This window comes from Eschscholzia californica, unplaced genomic scaffold, assembly GCF_041429995.1.
Source record: "Eschscholzia californica isolate CP2 unplaced genomic scaffold, dmEscCali1.0.p SCAF_3, whole genome shotgun sequence".
NCBI classification, from domain to species: domain Eukaryota; kingdom Viridiplantae; phylum Streptophyta; class Magnoliopsida; order Ranunculales; family Papaveraceae; genus Eschscholzia; species Eschscholzia californica.
This window is the reverse complement of record NW_028238420.1, coordinates 2146436-2171126: the sequence shown is the minus strand read 5'-3', so window position 1 is coordinate 2171126 and position 24691 is coordinate 2146436. Positions and strand designations below refer to the sequence as shown.

The following is a 24691-nucleotide window of genomic DNA, read 5'->3' as shown; positions in this document are numbered from 1 at the left end:
ATATGGGAAGTCACTTTGCTCAAGTAGATTTTCTTGTGTTTGGTATCCTTTGAAGTCATTTTGTAAGTCTAACCACCCCACTACTAGCCCATTCAAAAAAAAGAAGGAAATGGACAGGTTAGGTGCTTGTAATCCACCAATTACTGTCCCTTGAGCATTCTCAAGTGGGCATATATCTATTATATTTGGAATTTAGTGAATAAAGTTTTTTTTTTGTTGAGTATTAGTGAATAAAGTTAAACATGGTATGGTACATATACAGACAATCTTGGGGATGATTCAGTAAATCCCAAGTATGAAAATTGATTGAAAAATGGTGAAAGAAAAAAAACATATATTTTAAGTTGTATGAACACTAGATTTTGACACATAAATTTGTTATGGGTCAACTACATGACCCGAACCGGATTGCATGATATGGCGAGAAGATGCATGGCCCGATTGCATGGCATGAACAGGATTAATATCACTTGCTTGTATTTGACTTAGTCTCCTAACTAACTAGATTAGTTTAGATTTGATTCCTTATACTAATACTTATCCTTTATACTCACCTATATATATATATACAATGTAAACAATCCAATTATCAATAAGATACAGAGATTTAAATTACTTTCCCTCTCTAGCTCTCGGCTCTCTCTCTCTCTATCTCACACGAACTCACATAGACCATTAGGTCTACTTGCTTTCTCTGTTTCTTGTTATTTCACATGGTATTAGAGCAAAACTGATTTTTTTTTTCATGGCTACTTCGACTAACACTTCGGGTACTAATGCTCCTGTTGTTTCACAATCATCTCCACTATTCGATGTTCATCATTCCGATTCCCCGACAACCGTTTTAATCACACCTCTATTGTCGGGTGACAACTATCCATCTTGGTCTCGTGCTATGAAAATGGCACTTCGAGCGAAAGACAAATTCGCTTTTGTCGATGGTTCTCTTCCTCGACCAAATGATGCCAATGAACATCACTTGTGGACTCGTTGTAATGATCTTGTTACAAGTTGGCTCTTGAACTCGGTTGATCCCGACATTCGCCAATCTATTTTGTATGATGAAAATGCCGCTGAAATATGGCGTAATCTTCATGAGCGATTTCATCAAACAAACGCTCCGAAAATATTCCAATTGAAACGTGCAATTTCATCTCTAAAGCAAGATGGATTAGACGTCTCTGCTTATTTTACTCGGCTAAAGTCACTTCAAGACGAACTCTATTCTCTCATTACTGTTGACCCGTGTATTTGCGGACACGAAAAATCAATTATGGATCGTTTCAATCAAGACCGATCAATGAAATTCCTCCAGGGCCTTCACGATCGGTTCTCTGCCATCCGTAGTCAGACGGACTCTATTTTCTCAACACGGAGCCAAGAATTTCTTTTTCCATGTTTTCCAATAAAAGTTCCATTTCTAGTTTATGGCATTATCGCTTAGGCCATCCTAGTATTTCTCGTTTTCAATTATTAGTGAATAAATTTCCATGTAATAATTTTGGTTCAATTAATAAGACTCCGTGTATTATATGTCCGTTATCCAAACAAACTAGACTCCAATTTCCTAATAGTTCATCGTCTTCTTCGAAACCCTTTGAGATTCTTCATGCGGACCTATGGGGTCCTTTCTCTGTCTCTTCTTTATCGGGATGTCGTTATTTTTTAACGCTCGTAGATGACTTCTCACGATGTACATGGATTTTTCTCCTTACATCAAAAACAAATATTAAAACTTATCTATCTAACTTTTATAGTTATGTACGCACTCAATTTCGCACACATATATCTAAATTCAACTCCGGTAACGGCGATCTTCTTTTTCCTTCCATTCAAATTTTCCGTTCAGACAATGGAACCGAATTTATGAATTCGGATATTCAATCTTGGTTCAATGATAATGGCATAATTCACCAACGTTCCTGCACTTATACACCCCAACAGAATGGGGTGGTAGGAAGGAAACATCGACATATCTTAGAAGTGGCACGTTCCATTCGACTTCAAGCTAACTTACCCCTCAATTTTTGGGGTGAATGCGTATTGAATGCCGTGTATATCATCAATAAACTACCGACACCTCTTCTTAATGGTCTATCTCCTCACGAAAAATTGCTTGGGTCACCCCCTTCCTTCTCTCATTTTAAAGTTTTCGGTTGCCTATGCTATGCCCGAAATCCACGACCAAATACCAAAATGGACTCTAGATCTTTTCAAGGCATTTTTGTAGGTTATCCACATGGTCAGAAAGGCTATAAAGTTTCCTGCCTTGACACCAAACGAATTATAGTTTCTCGTGATGTTATTTTCTATGAAACCATCTTTCCCATGGCTTCCTCATCACCGAATCCTTCATTCTCCACCTCTTTCCCTCCCTTCGTATCAATCAAGGATGATGGTTCTTTCACATTCGGCCAATCGGGCGGCTTCCAAACTGCTGATGCGCCACAATCTGTGGACACTCACGTTGATTCCAATGTCTCTGATTCTATAGACACCGCTGACCCCTCTAATTCTGTGGGCACTCACGTTGATTCCAATGTCTCTGATTCTATAGACACCGCTGAACCCTCTAATTCTGGTACGGGCCTCTCCAGCCCTCTCGTTCATCCTCCTCATTCTGAAGACACTCACACTTCATTAACTCCGGTCCACACCAATTCACGACCCATCTGAAATCGTAGACCCCCGGCCCACTTACATGATTACGTTTGCACTGCTCTTAAGGCACCTACGACCCTGACCGGTACTGTCACTCCATATCCACTCACTGATTTCATAAATTTTTTATCCTTTTCTCATTCACACAAGATTTTTTTAACTTCTGTAATGTCTCAAGTCGAACCTCGTTCATTCTCTCAAGCGATGACATCTCCACATTGGAAGGATGCCATGGCTAAAGAAATATTGGCCTTGGAATCCAACAAAACTTGGTCCCTTGTTGATCTTCCACCCGGTAAAAGACCCATTGGACAAAATTAAACATAAATCTGATGGTTCTATTGAACGCTACAAGGCCCGATTGGTTGCAAAGGGATACACTCAAGTTGAAGGTTTAGATTACACAGACACCTTTGCACCAGTTGCCAAACTTGTTACTGTTCGTGCACTACTTTCTATAGCAACTATCAAAAATTGGTCCTTACATCAACTAGATGTTAATAATGCCTTTCTCCAAGGCGATTTAGACGAAGAAGTCTATATGAAACCTCCACCCGGATTTTCTCTTAAGGGGGAGCGTCAGGTCTGTAAATTACATAAATCTTTATATGGTCTAAAACAGGCTTCTCGTCAATGGTTTTCCAAATTCTCTTCAGTTTTACTTCAAAAAGGTTTTACTCAGTCTCTTGCCGATTATTCTCTCTTTACTTACACGAAATCATCCGTCTCTCTTTATGTTTTGGTTCATGTTGACGACATTATCATTACTGGTAATGATACCAATGCTATTTCTAATCTAAAATCTTTTCTCGATCAAACATTCTCTCTCAAAGATCTTGGTCAACTCCAATACTTTCTTGGTATTGAGGTCTCCCGCTCTTCTAAAGGAATCTTTTTATGTCAAAGACGATATATTTTGGATATTCTTGAAGATTCTGGTCTCACTGCTTCACGTCCCTCATCTTTTCCCATGGATCAAAAATCGCGATTGGGTCCTGATGATGGTGATCTCCTCCCTGATCCCGCTATTTACCGCCGACTCATTGGTCGTCTAATTTACCTCACAGTGACACGTCCGGACATCACTTATGCTGTAAACAACTTAAGTCAGTTCATGCAGAATCCTCGTACTTCTCACCTCGATGCCGCACATCGAGTCCTGCGCTACCTAAAAGGATCTTTTGGTAAAGGTATTTTTTTTATCTTCCACTAGTTCTCTCCATATCTCCGGCTACAGTGATTCTGACTGGGCCGGTTGTCCTACAACTAGACGATCCACTACTGGCTACATTACTTTCCTAGGATCTAGCCCTCTTTCTTGGAAATCCAAGAAACAACCCACCATTGCAAAATCATCGGCTGAAGCAGAATATCGAGCTCTGGCCGCTCTCACTTGTGAACTCCAATGGTTGAAATATCTTCTTCACGATCTTGGTATTGATCACTCTGATCCTATGCCCGTTTTTTGTGACAACCGCGCTGCTCTATACATCGCCAACAATCCGGTTTTTCACGAACGTACCAAACATATAGAAATTGATTGTCACTTGGTTCGTGAGAAGATAAAGACGAAACTCATCGCTCCCTGCTTCACACCGACATCACAACAACTTGCTGACATTTTCACAAAACCATTAGGAAGCGACTCTTTCCAGAAGATCATCGGCAAGTTGGGCATCATTTCCATTTCCGCTCCAACTTGAGGGGGAGTGTTACGGGTCAACTACATGACCCGAACCCGATTGCATGATATGGCGAGAAGATGCATGGCCCGATTGCATGGCATGAACAGGATTAATATCACTTGCTTGTATTTGACTTAGTCTCCTAACTAACTAGATTAGTTTAGATTTGATTCCTTATACTAATACTTATCCTTTATACTCACCTATATATATATACACAATGTAAACAATCCAATTATCAATAAGATACAGAGATTTAAATTACTTTCCCTCTCTATCTCTAGCTCTCGGCTCTCTCTCTCTATCTCACACGAACTCACATAGACCATTAGGTCTATTTGCTTTCTCTGTTTCTTGTTATTTCACAAAATTTCAAGAAATAGTTCATTAAAGGGTAACGTACTTGGCAGAGAGATATCCTGTTTCGTTTGGCACATACGAGACTGGGATTCGGGTACCTATTTATGTATAATGTATTTACTTGTAAATAAAAACAGAAGAAAATTTTGGTAATTCGAATTTAGGTCGGGGTGTTCAAATATAATCCCAACAACCCAACTCAAACATGACCAAATTTATGGTGGCAAATACATGGACAACCAATTTTTTTATATAACTTAACAAAAAAACTTTTTCTGTATAGATAACTATTTTCGAATCTAGTGTAAATCAACTACGTTTGACTTTATTGATTTGAATTTATTAAAAGGACAGTGTAAGGGTTTAAAACACCCCGACTAAATTTGTATGCAGTTTTTAAAACAAACAAAACTGTATACAAATTATTATTATTATTATTATATAGCATAGTTGACATATTGTTAAGAATTTAAAATATTAATTAATACAAATAATTTAAATTATCTATATATATATAGACATATTTTGACTGAAATAGCCCTATCCCATAGATTTTCTTGATATAGTTAGGTGGTTTTAGATTGTTTTTTTTTGTGATGAAATGTTTTTAGATTGTTTACTTCCCTAATAGATATTTATTTTGAACAAGTAGCCATAAAGTGAGCTTTAGACATGAACGCGGTTTTGACTGGTTAAACATTTCTCTGCTGTCTTCAACAAAAAAGATAAACATCTCTTTCCTTATGACTTTTTGAATTTTGAATGATTAATATAAAATGTTTAATTCTTAGAAATGGTTGATTTCCTTTTTGAGCCTTGAACTAAAACCCCTTATTTAACACCATTAATTCCAACTTAATTTGTATTCATATCCTTGCTATCTCTCTCTCTCTCTCTCATCTTTCCTTTATGAAGTTAGTGTTAGCTTTCATTGTTCTCTTCTTTTTTTGTGCTGTTCTTGCAAGGCCGGAGGACGTAACCGTTAGTGAAAGGAGAGTTGTTCTGATGAAAGACAAGGGTGTTGAAGAAGCCGAAACGGTGGTTTTACCGGCAGGAAGACTTGTTGGTGGTGGTTCTAGCAGTGGTCCTCAGCCGCCGAACCCTAGGGAAAATCGTTATCATGAGGCCCCTCCTTCACCTCCTCCCTGTGTTATTAATAGATGATATGGGAAGTAACTTTGCTCTAGTAGATTTTCTTGTGCTTGGTATCTTTTGAAGTTATTTTGTAAGTCTAACCACCCCACTACTATCCCATTCAAAGAAAAGAAGGAAATGGACAGGTTAGGTGCTTGTAATCCACCACTTACTGTCCCTTGAGCATTCTCAAGTGGGCATATATCTATTATATTTGGAATTTAGTGAATAAAGTTTTTTTTCGTTGAGTATTAGTGAATAAAGTTAAACTGGTTTCTATTATCCCTAAGACTATTTGCTTCTAAAGACGGGAATCCTATAGAAGAAAGGCATCATAGTAAAAGGTTAATGGGAAGAGCCTCCCTAATTGTGTTCAAGAGAAATTCTATTCATCCTTCCATTTTGGTCTCTCTCCCGTCTTTCCGCCGTTTGCAAAATGTATAATTACGTATTTATATTTTATCATTCCATGAATTGCAAGCACTTGTTTGAACACTAATATATTTTACAAATTTACATACGAGATTGTGGTTGTACGTATGTGATTTTTCACGTGGATGAACTTTTGGTCGATGATAACTATAAGCATTTTTCACACGGGATGTTAGTCAAAGATTTAACAACAACCCCAAAAGAAGAGGGTTGAATTAACTTAGTTGTTACTGGATGAATTGAAGGAAAAATGACAAAAACTCTTTACGTTATTAGTTCTTCTAATGGATTATGTTGTAATGAATTTCTCTTAATTTTAATTACTTTAAGTTTAGTTCAAATATCTTGAAACACGTTAAAAATGTTCAGAGTTAATGGAAAATACTAAAAGATATCACAGAAATGCTAGAATTACCACAACGATGTCGACAATATTTTTTTTTATTATCTTTGAGTATATCCATATGATGTTTTACCTACATGGGTGAAGATGACACCACCACATGACTCTTTCTTAGTTATTTCTCATTTCATATAAGAGATTGTAAAATTTTGTTCACTAACATCTGTTTCATGATCGGGTAACATGTGCCTTTACATAATACGTAAACATTGAATGATACGAAAACATCGATTTAAAAGAATAAAAATGTAAAACTTTGCAGAATATCTATATACTTCCATTATAATTAAATCCAACTTATTTGTGTTTGTAAAATATGATGAATTTTTTAGAATTTAGAAGATGTTGGTAGGATTGTCAAAATTTATGCAAAAATCAATGAATTTAACACCATTAATTCCAACTTATTTTGTATTCATATCCTTGCTCTCTCTCTCTCTCTCATCTTTCCTTTATGAAGTTGGTGTTAGCTTTCATTGTTCTCTTCTTTGTTTATGCTGTTCTTGCAAGGCCGGAGGACGTAACCGTTAGTGAAAGGAGAGTTGTTCCGATGAAAGACAAGGGTGTTGAAGAAGCCGAAACGGTGGTTTTACCGGCAGGAAGACTTGTTGGTGGTGGTTCTAGCAGTGGTCCTCAGCCGCCGAACCCTAGGGAAAATCGTTATCATGAGGCCCCTCCTTCACCTCCTCCCTGTGTTATTAATAGATGATATGGGAAGTCACTTTGCTCAAGTAGATTTTCTTGTGCTTGGTATCTTTTGAAGTCATTTTGTAAGTCTAACCACCCCACTACTAGCCCATTCAAAGACAAGAAGGAAATGGACAGGTTAGGTGCTTGTAATCCACCACTTACTGTCCCTTGAGCATTCTCAAGTGGGCATATATCTATTATATTTGGAATTTAGTGAATAAAGTTTTTTTTGTTGAGTATTAGTGAATAAAGTTAAACTGGTTTCTATTATCCCTAAGACTATTTGCTTCTAAAGACGGGAATCCTATGGAAGAAACGCATCATAGTAAAAAGTTAATGGGAAGAGCCTCCCCAATTTTGTTCAAGAGAAATTTTATTCATCCCTCCATTTTAGTCTCTCTCCCGTCCCTCCGTCGTTTGCAAAATGTATAATTACGTTTTTATATTTTATTATTCCATGAATTGCAAACACTTGTTTGAACACTAATATATTTTACAAATTTACATACGAGATTGTGGTTGTACTTATGTGATTTTTCACGTGGATGAACTTTTGGTCGATTATAACTATAAGCATTTTTCACACGGGATGTTAGTCAAAGATTTAACAACAACTCCAAAAGAAGAGGGTTGAATTAACTTGGTTGTTACTGGATGAATTGAAGGAAAAATGACAAAAACTCTTTACGTTATTAGTTCTTGTAATGGATAATGTTATAATGAATTTCTCTTAATTTTAATTACTTTAAGTTTAGTTCAAATATCTTGAAACACGTTAAAAATGTTCAGAGTTAATGAAAAATACTAAAAGATATCACAGACATGCTAGAATTACCACAATGATGTCGATAATATTTTTTTTTATTATCTTGAAACACGTTAAAAATGTTCAGAGTTAATGAAAAATACTAAAAGATATCACAGACATGCTAGAATTACCACAATGATGTCGATAATATTTTTTTTTTATTATCTTTGAGTATATCCATATAATGTTTGAGGTCTGATTTAATGAGCTCAAGCTCATACCCAAGGGTATGAACTTGATCTTATTACCCGTTGGATTTTCTAGATATCCTCAAAGATATCTACAAATAAAAGTACATCTGTACCTTCCTATATTAAATGAGTGATTTTTGAAGCAAAATAATAAGGCACGTCCTACTTCCCTAATTACATAAAGTGCCATCGAAGTTTTGGACAGAACGTGATTTTCAATGGTGAGTCATAGTTGGAGAAAAAATTCTATTGGGAGGAGATAATCCATTAAACAAATTATTTCTAGAATTACATGTGCCAAACTACAATAAATTAGAAAAGAAAAATACTATAGAAGTTGGTCATAAAAAAATTTAACAATGTTAGACCATAATCATATAGTTCATAAATTAAAATTAGTTGGAAATTGAACTCATAAATTTTACAAAGTATTAGTGAAATTTTTGAGAAAATTAATTAGCTACTAGAGAATTCCATGCCTCACTTTTGGGTCCAACCCAATGTGCCCATTCAAATGCACAAGGTAGACAATATCGATGCCAACCTATATATATATGTGGAATTGGAGCATTTTCTTTTAGAATTGCCTTGACAAAGTGATTTTTCTTCCCGGATATCACAATTGCAATAATCTTTGGCTCTTCTGGAATACCTCCCATAAGCGGCGGATATGTTACATTTTGAGTTTCTGATAGCACACACAAAACACAGTTGAAAGTAGTAGCAAATAAACAACCCATATCAGGTAAAGTAAACCAATGCCCCTTACCACAATATTCTTCAAAATAGTCAAGTACTTCTCTAATATATATGTACTGATCAACACCCAAATGCTCAGAGAATAGAACTTCATCTTCTTTTAGTGTCTCAAGCATTTTCTTACGGACAATTACCCGTCCATCTTCTTTGTCCAAGTCAAAAAATTCTGCACAACACCTGTATCCACAACCTAAAACATCCTCTAACCTTTCAATGACATGTTGCTTAACCTTTACTCCCAACTCGGACAATAAACTCTCTAACACCCATTCATCGGACACATCTTTTAATGTGAGATTTTGACTAACATAACCCGTCTTCTTTGTGTTTAGGTTATGACAACTAAACAACTGACCAAAATCTTTATCAATATCGGAGTAGAGTGAGATTAAATCCATATCCCACTGTGAGGTGTTGTCTTTTGTTTCAGGTGGAAGATCCTCATTAAGGTCTGGTAACAGAATTTTTTTCTTCTTATTCACTGCATAAGCATCAACTACGTAGGGACCCTTCAAATAACGAAGATCATTAGCAAATTTTAAAAAAATCGAATTACGTGTAACTTAAAAATATTGTTACCTAACTCATTAGAATGTCATTGCTTGTGCTAGAAAGTATGTGTCTATCATTACCACTACGACATATAATATAATTTATTAGTCAGTAAGATTTTTCGTTGACTCTAATAAAATTTGTACTATCTTATAATTAATACCTGATTGGGTGTTGAAAGATTTCTGAATTTTCTTCTTTTTCTGTGATATGAGGAATCTTTTTTGTTGTTGTTTGCATGCCATATGAGCTACAAAAAATTTCAAATAATATTTGTCAATATTATAACACACTATGTCAAGATAAATAAGTTATTAGGGACAATAAATTAACATTACCTCCTTGCAACCCGTTCAGATTTTTTTGACAGTTTGAACAACACTCTTCTTCGGTAACTGATCAATCAAAGATTTTTTTTTCTTTTTCTCCGGCCTTTGTGCTTGACAATAGGTGGTTCTAACAATTTCATTTTCTCCTTAGATGAATTGTTATTTATATTTTCTTTAGATATGTTAGTGATCTCATTCTTCATTGCACATTCGACTTCTTTCAAAGCATTATGTAAGCTATTCATTGTCACCTTATACAATTCAATAGATGTTGCACCTTTAGCGGCAATATTAATTGTCTCTTGACAAAGTTTACTATATCTAATAGCAACACTTTCATTCAAGTCACCTATCACTTCTTTACCTTTTTCATCAATCACCGGTCCATATTTTGCATATCTTGTCCACCTCTTTAGTATGTACTGGATTGGAATACTTTGAACATCTTCAACTAAAAAAATCTTAAGAACATGTCTACAAAAATAGCCCGCAAATTCTAAAAGTTGACAACTACAGCTTGTAGTCATATCAAGAGAGTAAAAAATGACCATACGTGTTGCTTGTTTGTATTTTGATCTCCATAGAAGATATCTAGATTTTGTGCCTTCCCTCCCTACCAATTCATGTCGACATGAAATACCCTCGAAAAGTTGACTTTGAAATTTTTGAAAGATAGTTCTTGTGTAAATTTCTGCTGCTTGTTTCTCAATATTTATTGAAAATCTCAAAACCCTTATTTTATGATTGGTCTCGTAGTCTTCGTCATTTTCTGCTTCTCTTCTAGCTAATACCGCCCTTTCATATTCTTTAATAAATTCAGCTAAAGGAAAACTCTTTTTCAAGTACCCATCGAAGAAGGAATTGATACTCTCACTACGTTGAGTTGTATACATTGCTGCACAGAATATATCTCTTGTATAAACTGATGCCCATTTTTCTTTTCTTTTTTTGAAATAGCCTTGTCAACCAATTATTGTTTTCTAAACTATATTTTTTCAACATTGCTTCCCAATTTGAGTGAAATTCTTCAATTGTCTCGTTTCCGTACAAACAATTATTAAAGTCACGAGTAAAACTCTTATGGTCATTAATAATATGAGGTAAATTCTTCATTGCATTTCTACATATATGCCATAAACAATAACGATGTCGCGTACCTGGTAAAACCCTCGCAATGGCTCCCCCAATAGCAGATCCCTGATCAGTAAGAATCACTTATGGTTGTTTATCATTCATTGATCAGTAAGAATGCACCACCAAATAATATTGTTTGGTAATGATGGTTGATGCCAACAATTGGGACAAAAGGCATGTCATATCTATTAGTTCCGTATGTGGAATCGAAACAAACAACATCTCCAAAGTAATGGTAATCTATCCTTGACCTAGCACCAGTCCAAAAGAAATTTGTTATTTGACTTTCTGAATTAACTTGGATAGAATAAAAAATGATGGGTTCTCCATATGTTGACGTTCAAAATAATCAAGTAAAGCTTCTGCGTCACTCTTTCCGTGCTCTTTTTTCCTCTTTGCATTAAAGAAATTTCTCGCATCCCTTTTTGTAAATCCAACATTGCGGATACATCCAGCTTCACGCGCCATATCATTCATCACAAGATTTGTTTTCATACCTGCTGAACGCATGTTATTCAAAAGTACTCCTTGACCTTCTGTTATCTTTCTATGTGATCGAAGCTTATGTATTTTGCTATGAGATACAAGATTGTGATTGTGTTTTTCTACAAATTGAGAGACCTCCCATTTAGATTCCGCTCTCAATCTTATAAAAATCATTGCTTTGCAATCCGTTCTTGTTTCACAACGATTTTTTTTCTTGTCTTTGAAATTATCAGATGTATTAGAATTACACAATCCTTGTAGTGAGCAACAATATTTACGACCTATTGTTGTGTTGGTGCGATTAGACTTACTGGTCGAAGACTTTCGCACACTAAATCCCATCTTGAATGCATATTGGTTGTAGAAGTTGTAAGCTTCATCGGAAGATTCAAATTCCATGCCAACATATGGCCTTAATTCATTTATCTCATTATGAATATCATCACATTCTTCTTCAAGTATATGTATATCTAATTCTGCATGCTCTTCTTTGATTTCATGATTTAATTTACATTCATCATCTCTCTCATGTGTACTGTAAATCTCATCGTTTTTCTCACTATCAATATTTATTCCAGGGATTCATCCTCATCAATATTGAGAAACATACTTTTTTGTGGAAGCATTGTTCTTGAAGATAGACGAGTTTGTTTATTAAAAACCCTAATTACTGTGAGAATCTGTGAAGAAGAAGAAAAAAAATTTGTATAGTTAAAATTTAAAATCGTATTGCAATTTAATTTGTTATGATTTTTTGGTTAAAGAAACTCTCTAAAATAATGAAAGAAGAAAACAGAAACTCCATAAATTAAAAAGAAATAAAATCTCAAGTTTCTGTGTATAAAAATACTCATGGTTTTGTCAAATAGAAACAAATTGTTACATACAAACTTCAATATCTCCCCCCAATAGAAATTTTTCTTCAACCACTACTCGCCATTGAAAATCACGTTCTGTCCAAAATTTCGATGACACTTTATGTAATTAGGGAAGTAGGATGTGCCTTATTATTTTACTTCAAAAACCACTCATTTAATATAGGAAGGTACTATTTTGTAGATATCTTTGAGGATATCTAGAAAATTCAACGGGTAATAAGCTCAAGCTCATACCCTTAGGTATGAGCTTGAGCTCATTAAATCACCTCTCATAATGTTTTACTTACATGGGTGAAGATGGCATCACGACATGACTCTTTCTTAGTTATTTCTCATTTCATATAAGAGATTGTAGAATTTTGTTCACTAACATCTGTTTCATGATCGGGTAACATGTGCCTTTACATAATACGTAAACGTTGAATGATACGAAAACATCGATTTAAAAGAATAAAAATGTAAAACTTTACGGAATGTCTATATACTTCTATTGTTGTTAAATCCAAATTATTTGTGTTTGTAAAAATATGATGAATTTTTTAGAATTTAGAAGATGTTGGTAGGATTGTCAAAATTTATGCAAAAATCAATGAAATGTTACAAAAAAATTTAACAACGTATAAATTTTTTTAACAACGTATATTATGTTGTTAGAATCAATAAAATGCTAAAAAAGTATTGAAAGGACACCCATCTCCATTGCAGCCAACAGTCACCCTATATCGATCATTCTTTATAAAAAATTTTTTTCCTACTGATAGAGTAATGGCCTAGAACATCTCGGAAGGCTTGAACCCCACACTCAAACTCTTGACCGACGTGGATGAACATTAGACATAATGCATCTGTCTTAGTTATTTTTTATTTAACGTAACAACCATAAGAGTTTGCATCACTGAAATCCATTCAATGATTTAATAACTATCCATAAAAATGTAAATGCAGTACGTGTAAAAAGAATAAAGAAAATTCTAGAAATATTCAAATGTTTTCTCCTAATTTAAGTAATACAGGAGAATCAAAGAAATGCTAGAGAAATATCAAAATTTGGCTAACATAATGTAAGTATGTTAGAAAACATACGATACATTATTATGTTGTTGTTACTCGATTCATCACCTAAGTTGTATTAAAAACTCGGAAGTGTTTTTGAGTGTAAGTATATAATTGTGTTTTTTGATTTTTTTTTTTAAATTCTGTTATATCTAAGAATGTTGTTAGAATCAATAAGATGTTAGATAAATAATCAAACGTTTATTCACATAATCTAACTAATACAAAACATATGTTACGCATATTATGTTAATAGAATCAATAAATGTTATAAAAATACTGAATATGTCAACAAAATAAATATCTGTTTATATTATGTAGTATCTTTTATGAAAATAAGACTGCAATGATAAATTTTTTTTCGTAAGGTGTTACATTTAAGTATGTCGTTAAAATTAAATAAATGTTTGAAGAAGATTCAAAATTTAATCAACTTATATATAATTTTGATAACGATTTTCAAGACAAAATAGTTTGTAGAGATGAAAATATTGTAAGAACATAGAGAGAGAGGGTTCGAGGCACGCTTAACAATTCAAAAAAAAAGGTGATTGGTAGAGGGAGCCGAAAATTATTGTTGGGGAGCTATACAGATTAGTAAGGGGAGATAAGACTTTTGGATTATTATTTTAAAGACCCTCTATGTTACAGATTTTAAATGTAAAACTCATAATTTGAAGGACTCAAGTGTAATATAGTCAAATATCTCAACAGTAACAAAAAGAAAAGCGTTTTCTTCTTTTTTCACTCGTTCTCTCTTCTGAATTCGACTCTCTCAATCTCCCTCCGACTTCTCCTCTTGCAATCTCTTTCCTTCATCAATTACAAATTTCCGGCAACTTCTTCCCAAATATTTTCCCCAATGAAGAAGACATCGACCAAAATCGAGAAACTATTTTACTTTTTTCTAAATAGAAAAATTTTACGAATAGAGAAACTATTTTACTTTTTTCCCTAACCTAGGGTGAAATTTTACAAAAATTTCCCCAAGGAAATTGTTGAACGAACCGAAACTTTCTACCTCTTTTTGGATATATTTTAAAGTTGAAGGAAAAAAGAGAATTAAAATTTAACCGAAAATATTTATCTTGCGAATTCCTTACATCTTGAGAGATATCTTCATCTATAATAACACTGTTTGATTGAGGTTGGTTCGAGTGAAAAATATCTTTTTCCTCCATTAAAGAATCAACATCATAAATAATTTGAGATATCGGTAATGGTTGTTTTGTAACGTGATTGTGAAAAAGAAAAGATAGGTATTGTTGTTGAAATATTTAGGGTCTAAGAAACATAGGAAAGGAAAGAAAAATTACTATTAAAATTTTTAAATTGCGTAATTATTTTTTCTAATCCATATTTATTTCATTATTTAATTTCAAATCCGAAAAAATAGCTCCTAATACCAAATTGGTATGGGGAGCTGTAGTACAAAAAAATTGATTTTGTACTACATCTCACCAACAACAATTTCCAGCTCCCTTTACCAATCCCCAAAAAAAACATAGTGAGAGAGGGAGAGAGAAGTGAATCTCATTTTTAGGACAAAAAAAAACTAATTTGGTATGTTGGTCTTGGCAACTAAACTTTAGAAATAAATATTGAGAAGAAATTTTTACCGTAGGTTTTCACTCTTAAAATTAATGAAAATAATATATTTATTAACTCAACCACAAAAACCTTTGGTTTTCTATAAGTTAAAATATACTTATAAAAGGGTAATAATAGGAGAAAATAAATAGCTTTAAGCATGGGGTCCACCAAAAAATACATTTTTGGACTTATTTTTCATTTCAAGCTTTATTTTGGTCTTCTAGTGTTTATTGATTTATGAGTGGATGTATGACTAATTACACTCTCTATTTTTGGACCTAAGACTAAAAAATTCTTTCATTATTCAGTTATGTCTGAATAATATAACGAATCAAACTCACAATTGTGGTGATTATCAATAAATTTTATTAATTTTCTCTTTGTGGTTGTAGGCCGTGATTATCCGACCGATCGAACCACGTTAAATTATCGTTTTCACTATTACAATTTATATCTCCGATTATCTCACAATCTTTAATTTCACATATACAGACAACCTTTTTTGTTGAAAGCCCATCTCTAAGGCATAGTTAAAATCATATTAAATAATATAAAAAACATCAAATAAATAAATGATACAATAAAAAGTTTAGTTCTTCGTAACACCTTGTGTTAAAAACACCATCATCAAATTGTCTAACTTATTATACAATAAAAACTTTACTATGTTCCAACAGTTTCAATCTTTAAATTCGATGTTTTTCATACTTCAAAATGTTCATAAATCTCGTAATAAAGAATATGCAAAATCAAATGGTCTAGCTTATTCTGCAAAGAGTGTCAGGTATTTTTTTCAAGTGAATTTAATCTTTGACTGCACACGCGTAGAGAGAGTCTACCATGATAGACTTAGAGATTTCTTTTTATTAATGATTCTACATCCACAAAACCATCTAAAGAGGCCACAATACACCGTAATAGCCAAACAAAGATAGATGATAGAAAATTACAATTTTATCATCGGTTTTTTATTACATAAAATCATCGCCAAAATAATTAACAAATTAGGTACCCAACGAATCGACAATCTCATATAGAGAACACTTTCGAGAATTATTTTATTCTACAACAAAACAGCACCACTTATTTGAAAGGTTTACTTCGATAAAAAGAGGACAAATAGAAAAAAACATTCATGTTACAATGAAAAAAACATCTTAAATCGTTTATACTTCTAAGCAAATTATAAAAAAACATTCTTGTACTGAAATACAACCAATAAACCCAAATTAGACCACTCTTTTAAAGAAACCAAATGCTTAAAAATACTATCCAAATCAAAAGACCTATATGAAACCTTATCTACGTAATTTCATACACAATAATCAAAATAGTATGTTTTCATTAGGATGAAACTTGCAAACATTAAAGAACAATAATAAAAAGAACACATTTTAAAAATCAAATTACTAGAAGACACATTTCTTGCAGTGTATGAAACAAAGTTCCAATCTATTATCTATTATATAAAATAGAATGATGAGTGCTGACTGGGACAAACTCAAAGGTTTGTGTTGATTGAGACAAACCAAAAGATAAATTCGACCGTCCGTCCCAGATCAACATAAATCACCATGTTTTATCATAGTTGCAAAATCTTGATGCAACTCTAATGGCCTTTGGATTTAGCTCTAATGACCTTTGGATCTATCTCTCCCTCACTAAAACTTCAATCCAACATTAATGATTAAAATAAAACTCCAAATAAATTTCACCCCAATTAATATTTGTCATTAAAGAATTAATGCCCTCTCTTCATTTCCCACTCTTTCAAAACGTTCCTCCTATTTGTTTATTCTCCATATCTAAAAACTTTCATTGCTTCCACTGAACTCAAATTTTAGTCTCAACTTTCATATCACAATAAAGTAAGGTATAATTATGACTTTCTTTCTTTTCGTGATTGCTTTGTCCATCCTTTTCGTTTTGAACTGTTTTTTTTGTTATAAAGAATCAAAAGTTTTTTGGGTGTCTTTTTTTATTATTGGTTATGAAGAATAAAGAAAGTCTAAGTTTCATTTGCTTTTGTTTAATACAGATTGAATGTTTTCTAATTTTTCATTTTTGCTCCATGTTAAAGTTGGTCCAATTATTTCAGTATTTCGAAAATCCATGGTCATTCTAAAAAAACTGAATTCAATTACTTCTGCTTGTATTGTACGAGAAATTCTCTTTGTTAAAACTGTTTCATCAATCACAAGATTATCAGTATGTTTATCTCTTTGGTTCCAACCATTTTATTTAGTGGACACATATTAATGATTGTTGCTAATTTCAGCTGGACATAATATTTGTGTTAGAATGATTCAAATTATTTGAGTAAATAAATCGTAATTGAAGTTGTATGTATACAGGGAAAATGGTCGTCTTGATTCATCTTTTACTGCTCAAGTCAACAAATGGGGGTAACTAAATTTTCTTCCTTCGTTTTCTAATTACCAATTTTATCGGTAAGATCAATTTGAATGATGAACCTCCATAACTGAATGATAAGTTTGAATGATGTTTTCAAAAATAAATAAATCAGATTGCTCTTATTTCTGGTGTGAATGTATTCGCATTGTTTTTGTTCTCAACAATTGCAAGAGTCCAACATGGATTTCCTGTTATTTATGTTGAAATCCTTCATTCAACAAACTATTAATGGTATTGTTGAATCTTCTTATCAATATTTCAAAACCGAATCAAAGTTTTTGGTAGGTTTGTTGTTTACGACAAGATTTAACAAATAGAAATGCAAGATGGTTTTCCCTAGAGATATAGAGATGATGGTAGTGGAATGAATTAGTTCTCAAAAGTTCTCCCTCGAGTTGCCAAATCAGAAGTCATTGATATTTCGATCAACTATTATGTTTGTCGAATTTGAATGTGGGTATATGTAATTATCTAGCTTCTATAATATGAGAAGTTGTCATTGTTGTTGCCATAGAAATTGAGGAGGACATACACGAGTCTACTGAGAGGATTTTCATTTATATTTTCTATATAATTTCATACATGTAACACGTTAATCTTTCTAATTTCCAAATATTATATCTAATTGTTTGTGTGTAAAAATAAGTGGCAAACTCAATGCTCTTGGTTCGAGCTAATTTCATTGTGGGAAGTTTTCTAAGGGGGCACCTTTCTTGTTAAAAGGGCCCTCTATGTGAATTCAATACGAGTCCACTGAATTCATAAAGATGGGCTACAAGAGTGAATTTCGGCGGACTCTTATCGAATATTTTCTTTTGAATTCATAAAGATAGGCTGTTTGAGTGAAACTCGGTCGACGAAAGAAATACAAAGAAGCTCGATGACAAGTGTCAGTCTGATAATGATTTTGTTACAAATTATTTTTGCAGATTGTATCGCAAGCGAAAGCAATTATAAGTTTTCAATAAATTTTAATTTGTTGTTCTTCTATAATTTGCTTTTACAGATTTACATTCTCAAACATTTGGTTTGATTCGTTCATGTTAAGCGGAGATCAAATAATTGTAACAATAAAATGTCTATTTTTGCAGAAATAATGTCATTTATTTTAATAACAAGTGATCAACGACTTTCTAACGTATACAATGCTTAGCGGAAGTGCCCGTACCGAAGGCACAGGTTTTACCTAGTCTTAATTAAAATAGAACTCCGATTATTAGCTATCAAACATAATCACATGTTTAAAATGTACTTACAATAAAGGAAAAAACTTATAATGTCTTCTTAGGTAGGGGCAGATCCATGGGGGTGCGAGGGTGTGCAGCCGCACCCCCTGGATCCCCCCGAAAAAAATGTAGTAGTAGCAATTTTTTTTTATATATGTAGGTACATGTAATTATGTATCTAATGATGTAAATACATGAAGAAGTCCATGGTGTAGTGGTTAAGACACAGACTACAATTCATCACGATGGTAAGGTTATGAGTTTGAGTCCCTCCTTTAGGCATTTTAAATTTTTTGTTTGTATATATTTGTGTTCTTAACTGTACATCAAACTGTGCTATAAAGACAACAAAAACTAGAGCCTGACAGTACTGACGGTGTGGCCTTGTGGACGAGTGATCTTAAGGTCGTTGGTTCAAATCCAACTTCACACATTTTTTAATTATTATTGAAATTATTAAATTTAATTATCTTAAATTTATATAAAATCAATTCAACTATCCTAAACCCCTACAAACTTTTTTTTTTGGAATTTGACCACGATGTACGATAGTCATTATAATGACATTGATACATCAAAGATGTGATAAGCACAATTCTGCCAAATTTAACAAGAACATGACTAAAGCCCAAACAAACTATGGCCTAAAGAGCAACTAATTATAGTCTAAAGTCCAACTACATTATTTATACCCTAATAATCCTCCAGGGACTTTGGAGTATATGTCAACACTTTAAACCACTTGGGCAACCAAGTGTTGACAAACCCTTACAAACTTGAATTCATCTACCATAAATCTTATAAACTTCAATTTATCTACCATAAATCTTAACAACTTCAATTCATCTATCCTAAACCCCTACAAACTTCAACTCTAAACTATAAATCCATCTCAAACCACACCAAAATCACTACTACTACTGAGATGAAATTCGTAGACACTATTTACAACGTGATCCATTTCAACCAAATGACCATAATTTTCCTAAAGACTATCAAGTGGAGATTTTCAATACCATTATTGGTATCCAACTTTAAGAATTAAATGCTCGTTTCACTGAGAAGAATACCGAGTTGCTTCGTTGTATGACATCTTTGAGTTCATCTAGAGGTTTTGCCCTTTTCGACAAAAGTAAGTTGATGCGTCTAGCTAAATTTTATCTATCAGATTTCAGTAGTCTTGACACTATATATGTTACACTATGCTACTATGTTACACTATGTTACACTACTACTACTACTTACAACGTGATCCATTTCAACCAAATGACCATAATTTTCCCAAAGACTATAAAGTGGAGATTTTCAATATCATTATTGGTATGCAACTTTAAGAATTAAATGCTAACCAAATGACTATAATTTTCCTAAAGACTATCAAGTGGAGATTTTCAATACCATTATTGGTATGCAACTTTAAGAATTAAATGCTCGTTTCACTGAGAAGAATACCGAGTTGCTTCGTTGCATGGCATGTTTCGACAAAAGTAAGTTGATGCGTCTTGCTGAATTTTATCTATCAGATTTCAGTGGTCTTGACACTATGCTACTTAGTTCTGCTTTTGATTATTACATTTGCGATATGAGGCAGAATGATGGTTTCCCATATTTATATGGAATTGGATCTCTTGCTAGAACATTGGTGGAAACTAAGAGGGATAAAACATATCATTTAGTTTATTTGCTTATCACTTTAGCAATTGTCGGTTGCAACTGTCTCTGTTGAGTTTTTTCAGCCATGAAGCTAGTTAAAACACGCTTAAGAAACATGATGAGTGATGCGTGGTTAAATGATAGTTTATTAGTCTTTATTGAAAGAAGAAGTTTTTAGTTAAATTGACAATGAGTCGATTATGCGAACATTTCAAAATATGAACTCTCGTAGAGGTCAATTGCGTTTGTAATCGTTGATCTATTAATATAATTAATGAATATAAGTATTTTATTAGTTACTGTGTTTGCAAAAAAAAAAAATATTTAGGTATATAAATCCGCTCCCCTAAGTGAAAATCCTGGATCCGACGCTGTTCTTAAGTTAAAAAAATCTAATATAATGAGAACGTAGATGAGATGACAACTAAATTTCTCTTAAAATAAACCTAAAATCCTTTATATGTAGAGAGAGAAAGTAACTGAAAATGCTCTATTGAATTAATAGGGCAATGGATGAGCCATTTTAAAGGAGAGGGAGAGAAAAAGAAGAGGTATCTGATGAACATGGAGATGGGGTGGGTGACGGTAAGGGGGTTATGATTCTTCACTTCAAACCTGTAAGCAGCAATAGTAACTCCCAAATCTTTCAACAAATATTATCCCCTAATAATGGGATGGAGATGAAGAGAACGATTTAGAGAAGGTGAAATGGGAAAGGAATACATTGTTGGGGTCCCTCCTTATAATAAAGGGCTCCTAGTTGAAATAGGATTTCTCTTATTCCTTTAGTTGGGGAAAAAATAGAAACTTCTATTTTTCAAGCCTAAAAAAGAATTCCTATTTCTATTGGTAAACCTCCCTGTTTATCATTATAAAAGGGAATGAAAAGGAAGAGATTATTCAGAACTTTTAGAACAAAGAGAAATAAGAGAAAAAGAGATTTCTGAAGTGGTTCTTTCAAGAGAGATTGAAAGAGAGAATATTGGTTTGAAGAAAAGGAGATTATTAATCTTGTGAAGCAATTTAGTTTGTGGTTATCTTCTTCAGTTTATCCACCATAGTTTTGGTGGAGTTGTTATCCAAGGTGTTTCTACACGTCTTGAAGAATTGGTTAATCCCCTATTGCTTTAGGGAAGAATTGTGTAACCCATTATTTAATCATAGTGGAAGATTTCTGGACTAGGTCTGGTTTTTTACCTTCTATCTTAGAGGGTTTTTTGTCACGTTAAATTATCTTGGCATCTCTGCTTTTACATTCACATCGTTTATCTTCATATTCCTGAACAAGTAAATTAGGTTATTTTTCTTAACATACATTGCCTTTCACATTAATGTAGGTCGTCAATATCACTATGTATATCTATTGTTTTTCTATTTTTTCGATCTCTCGTACCTCTTTGTTAATGTTCAGCCAACGAGTCTTCATTTCTTATACCTATTATCTATTATTTTTAATATCGCATGATTTGCATACAGTTAAAATTTTAAATATTAATCAATACAATAAAAACCAAAATACACCAAGGCAAACTGAAATTAGCATATCACATAGTTTGCATACTGTAAAAAATTTAAATATTATTTTGACTCAAATAGCTATAAATGTAGTTCAACAACAACAAAAAAAAAAAAAAAAAAAAAAAAAACTATAAAAGTGAGCTTTAAACATGAATGCGTGTCTGACTAGTTAAACATTCTTTTACTGTACTTTGCTATTCATTAATATAAAATGTTTATTCTTAAAAATTGTTGCTTTATTTGTGGGCCTTAGCCTAAAACTCTTATTTATCAATTACAATTCCAACTTCGTATTCGTATCCTTGTTCCTCTCTATCTTACTCTCATCTTTCTTGATGAAGCTGGTTTTAGCTTTCATTGTTCTCTTTTTTGTTTCTACTGTTCTTGCAAGACCGGAGGTCATGATCATTCGTGAAAGGAGAGTTGTTTCGACGAAAAACAAGGTTGTTGAAGCAGGCCAAAGGGTGGTCTTACCGGCAGGAAGATTTGTTGGTGGTGGTTGGCGGAGTGGTCCTCAGCCTCCTCACCCTAGGTCCAATCCTAGGTTTAAGTTCCCTGCTCCTCCACCGCCCTGTGTTATTCATAGATGATATGGGAAGTCATTTTGCTCAAGTAGATTTTCTTGTGCTTGGTATCTTTTAAAGTCATTTTGTAAGTCTAACCACCCCACTACTACTACTAGTTTATTCAGAGAAAAGAAGGAAATGGACAGGTTAGGTGCTTGTAATCCACCAATTACTGTCCCGTAAGTATTCTCGAGTGGGCATATATGTGTGTATATATAGTTGCTAGTTGGGATTAGATGAAAAAGCTCTTTTGTAACTTTATCATTTCCCTTTCTAATATCCCTAAGATTATTTGCTTTTAAAGACCAAATTGTGGGAAATAACGCTTACGGAGAAAAGTTAACCAGTATCATGTCAAAGCAACTCTCGGTTATGTTAATTATAGAGCGGGGAGGAAACGCTGATATTAGAAACAACAATTTCGCAGCATAATTCTATAAATACCTTACTTTATTGTTTTTTCTGGTTAGAAATAGAATTGGTGAGAAATTATCGATTTTGTTTATAGATGATTTAGTCAAGTAAAGAAAATCCCAACCCCATCTATTATTTGGGGTTGAAGTCTCTTCTCTTATTTTAGTTGGAAATGTGATTTTTATATCTATCATGCGTACTAAATATCATTACGAATGTAGTTCCTCGTGCAAACATGGTATGGTTACAATACGTATATTGACGATTTGGAGGTTGATTCATTCAATCTCAAGTATGAAAATTAATAGAATGGTAAGACCAAAGAACATATATTTTAAGTTGTAACAACACTATATTGTGAAGGATAAATTTGGAAAAATAGCTCCCAGAGGAGCAAACTACTTGCCAGAGAGAAATTGTGTTTTGTTTGGCCCAGATCAGACTGGGATTCTAGCACCTCTCTCTATATTCACTTATAAATGAAAGCAGAAGAAAATATGGGTAAATTGGATTATCAGGGTTAATTGTGGTGATTAATACAATAACCGTTATGGCTTTCTTTATTGATGTAGGGTGTGATTCTCCGACAGAAGCACATCAAATTGTCGTATCATTATTTCAACTGATCTCTCGGTTATCACATAATCATGAATTAACAACTTTAAAGTGGGTTGACCAATATATCACACAGACTGATGTGGTTGGTAGACCTAGATTGGACAAGAATCTCAGAAAGAAGATGTTTGGTGAATCTGGTTCTACCACATCAAAATTCAGGGATGGACCATAACACGACGACTGATGTGGTCGACCTGTATTGAACAAGCATCTCATATTTGGATTTTAGTGAACAAAATCAAGTCAGTTCGTATTGTACCTACGATAATTTGCTTTTGGAGATGTGAATTTTACGAAGGGAAATGCTAAGTGTACAAAGAATCTTTGACAAGATTCTTGACACAATGAGTCACACGAGTAAAAGAACGGTCCAGATCAAAGTCAAACTTTGAAAAACTTTTGTCTTTTAATTAAAATGACTCATCATGCCAAGGATTCTGTCATTGTAACACTCCCGACGAAATAACACTTCTGAAGTATGAATATCACGTCAAAGCAACTCTCGGTTAAGTTTAGCGAGCAAAAAGAAAACACAGCTATTAGAAACAACAATTCCTCACTCAATTAAAAAAAACAACAATTCCTCACTGTAAAACTATTCACACCTTGCTTTATTGTTTTGTTTGGTTGGAACTAGAATGAGAGAATGAATTTTGTTTGTAGATGATTTAGTTAAGTAAAAAAAGTCTCAAATTCATTTACTCTTTGGGTTTGGAGTTCCCTCTTCTATTCTGTTGGAAATGTGATTGATTCTTATAGCTATCATGTGTACCAAACATCATCAGGAGCGGAGGGAGGAGGTTTTTAGGAGAGAGAGAGTCTGGGGTGACGTCACCCACTTTCCCAAAATTTTTTCCTCTCTCTCTCTCTCTTTTTTCCTCTCAAACCCTAACCGACTAAGTGATCTCTAGAACAACCTAGTAGATCATCTATCCAGATCGGAATCTTTAGAATCATCAATTAGTGTTATCTAGAAAACACTAACCTAAGGTGATCAGATCGGGTTTCAACACCTTAGTTCTCAATCACTAATCGAGACGAATCAGTAAAGACATGCTCTTTGAGACACAACCCTGATCGATCAAGAAAACCAGCGAAGAAGACACTGCTAGCAATGCCTCTTCCAATCCAGG

The 24691-nt window shown here is 33.5% G+C and overlaps 1 protein-coding gene and 1 pseudogene across 1 annotated transcript; one reads left to right on the top strand and one right to left on the bottom strand.

Moving 5' to 3' along the window:
- Positions 1–745: 745 nt before the first annotated feature.
- Positions 746–1444, top strand: LOC147547617 (uncharacterized). The gene has a single exon (XM_086665856.1). The coding sequence runs from the start codon at positions 746–748 to the stop codon at positions 1442–1444; it is 699 nt and encodes a 232-aa protein (XP_086521982.1).
- A 7372-nt stretch (positions 1445–8816) lies between these two features.
- Positions 8817–11501, bottom strand: LOC147547616 (protein FAR1-RELATED SEQUENCE 9-like; annotated as a pseudogene).
- Between the last annotated feature and the right edge of the window lie 13190 nt (positions 11502–24691).

What these genes read in the sequence shown, in the direction of transcription:
- LOC147547617 (XM_086665856.1), top strand. Translation starts at nt 746, where the DNA reads ATGGCTACTTCGACTAACACTTCGGGTACTAATGCTCCTGTTGTTTCA.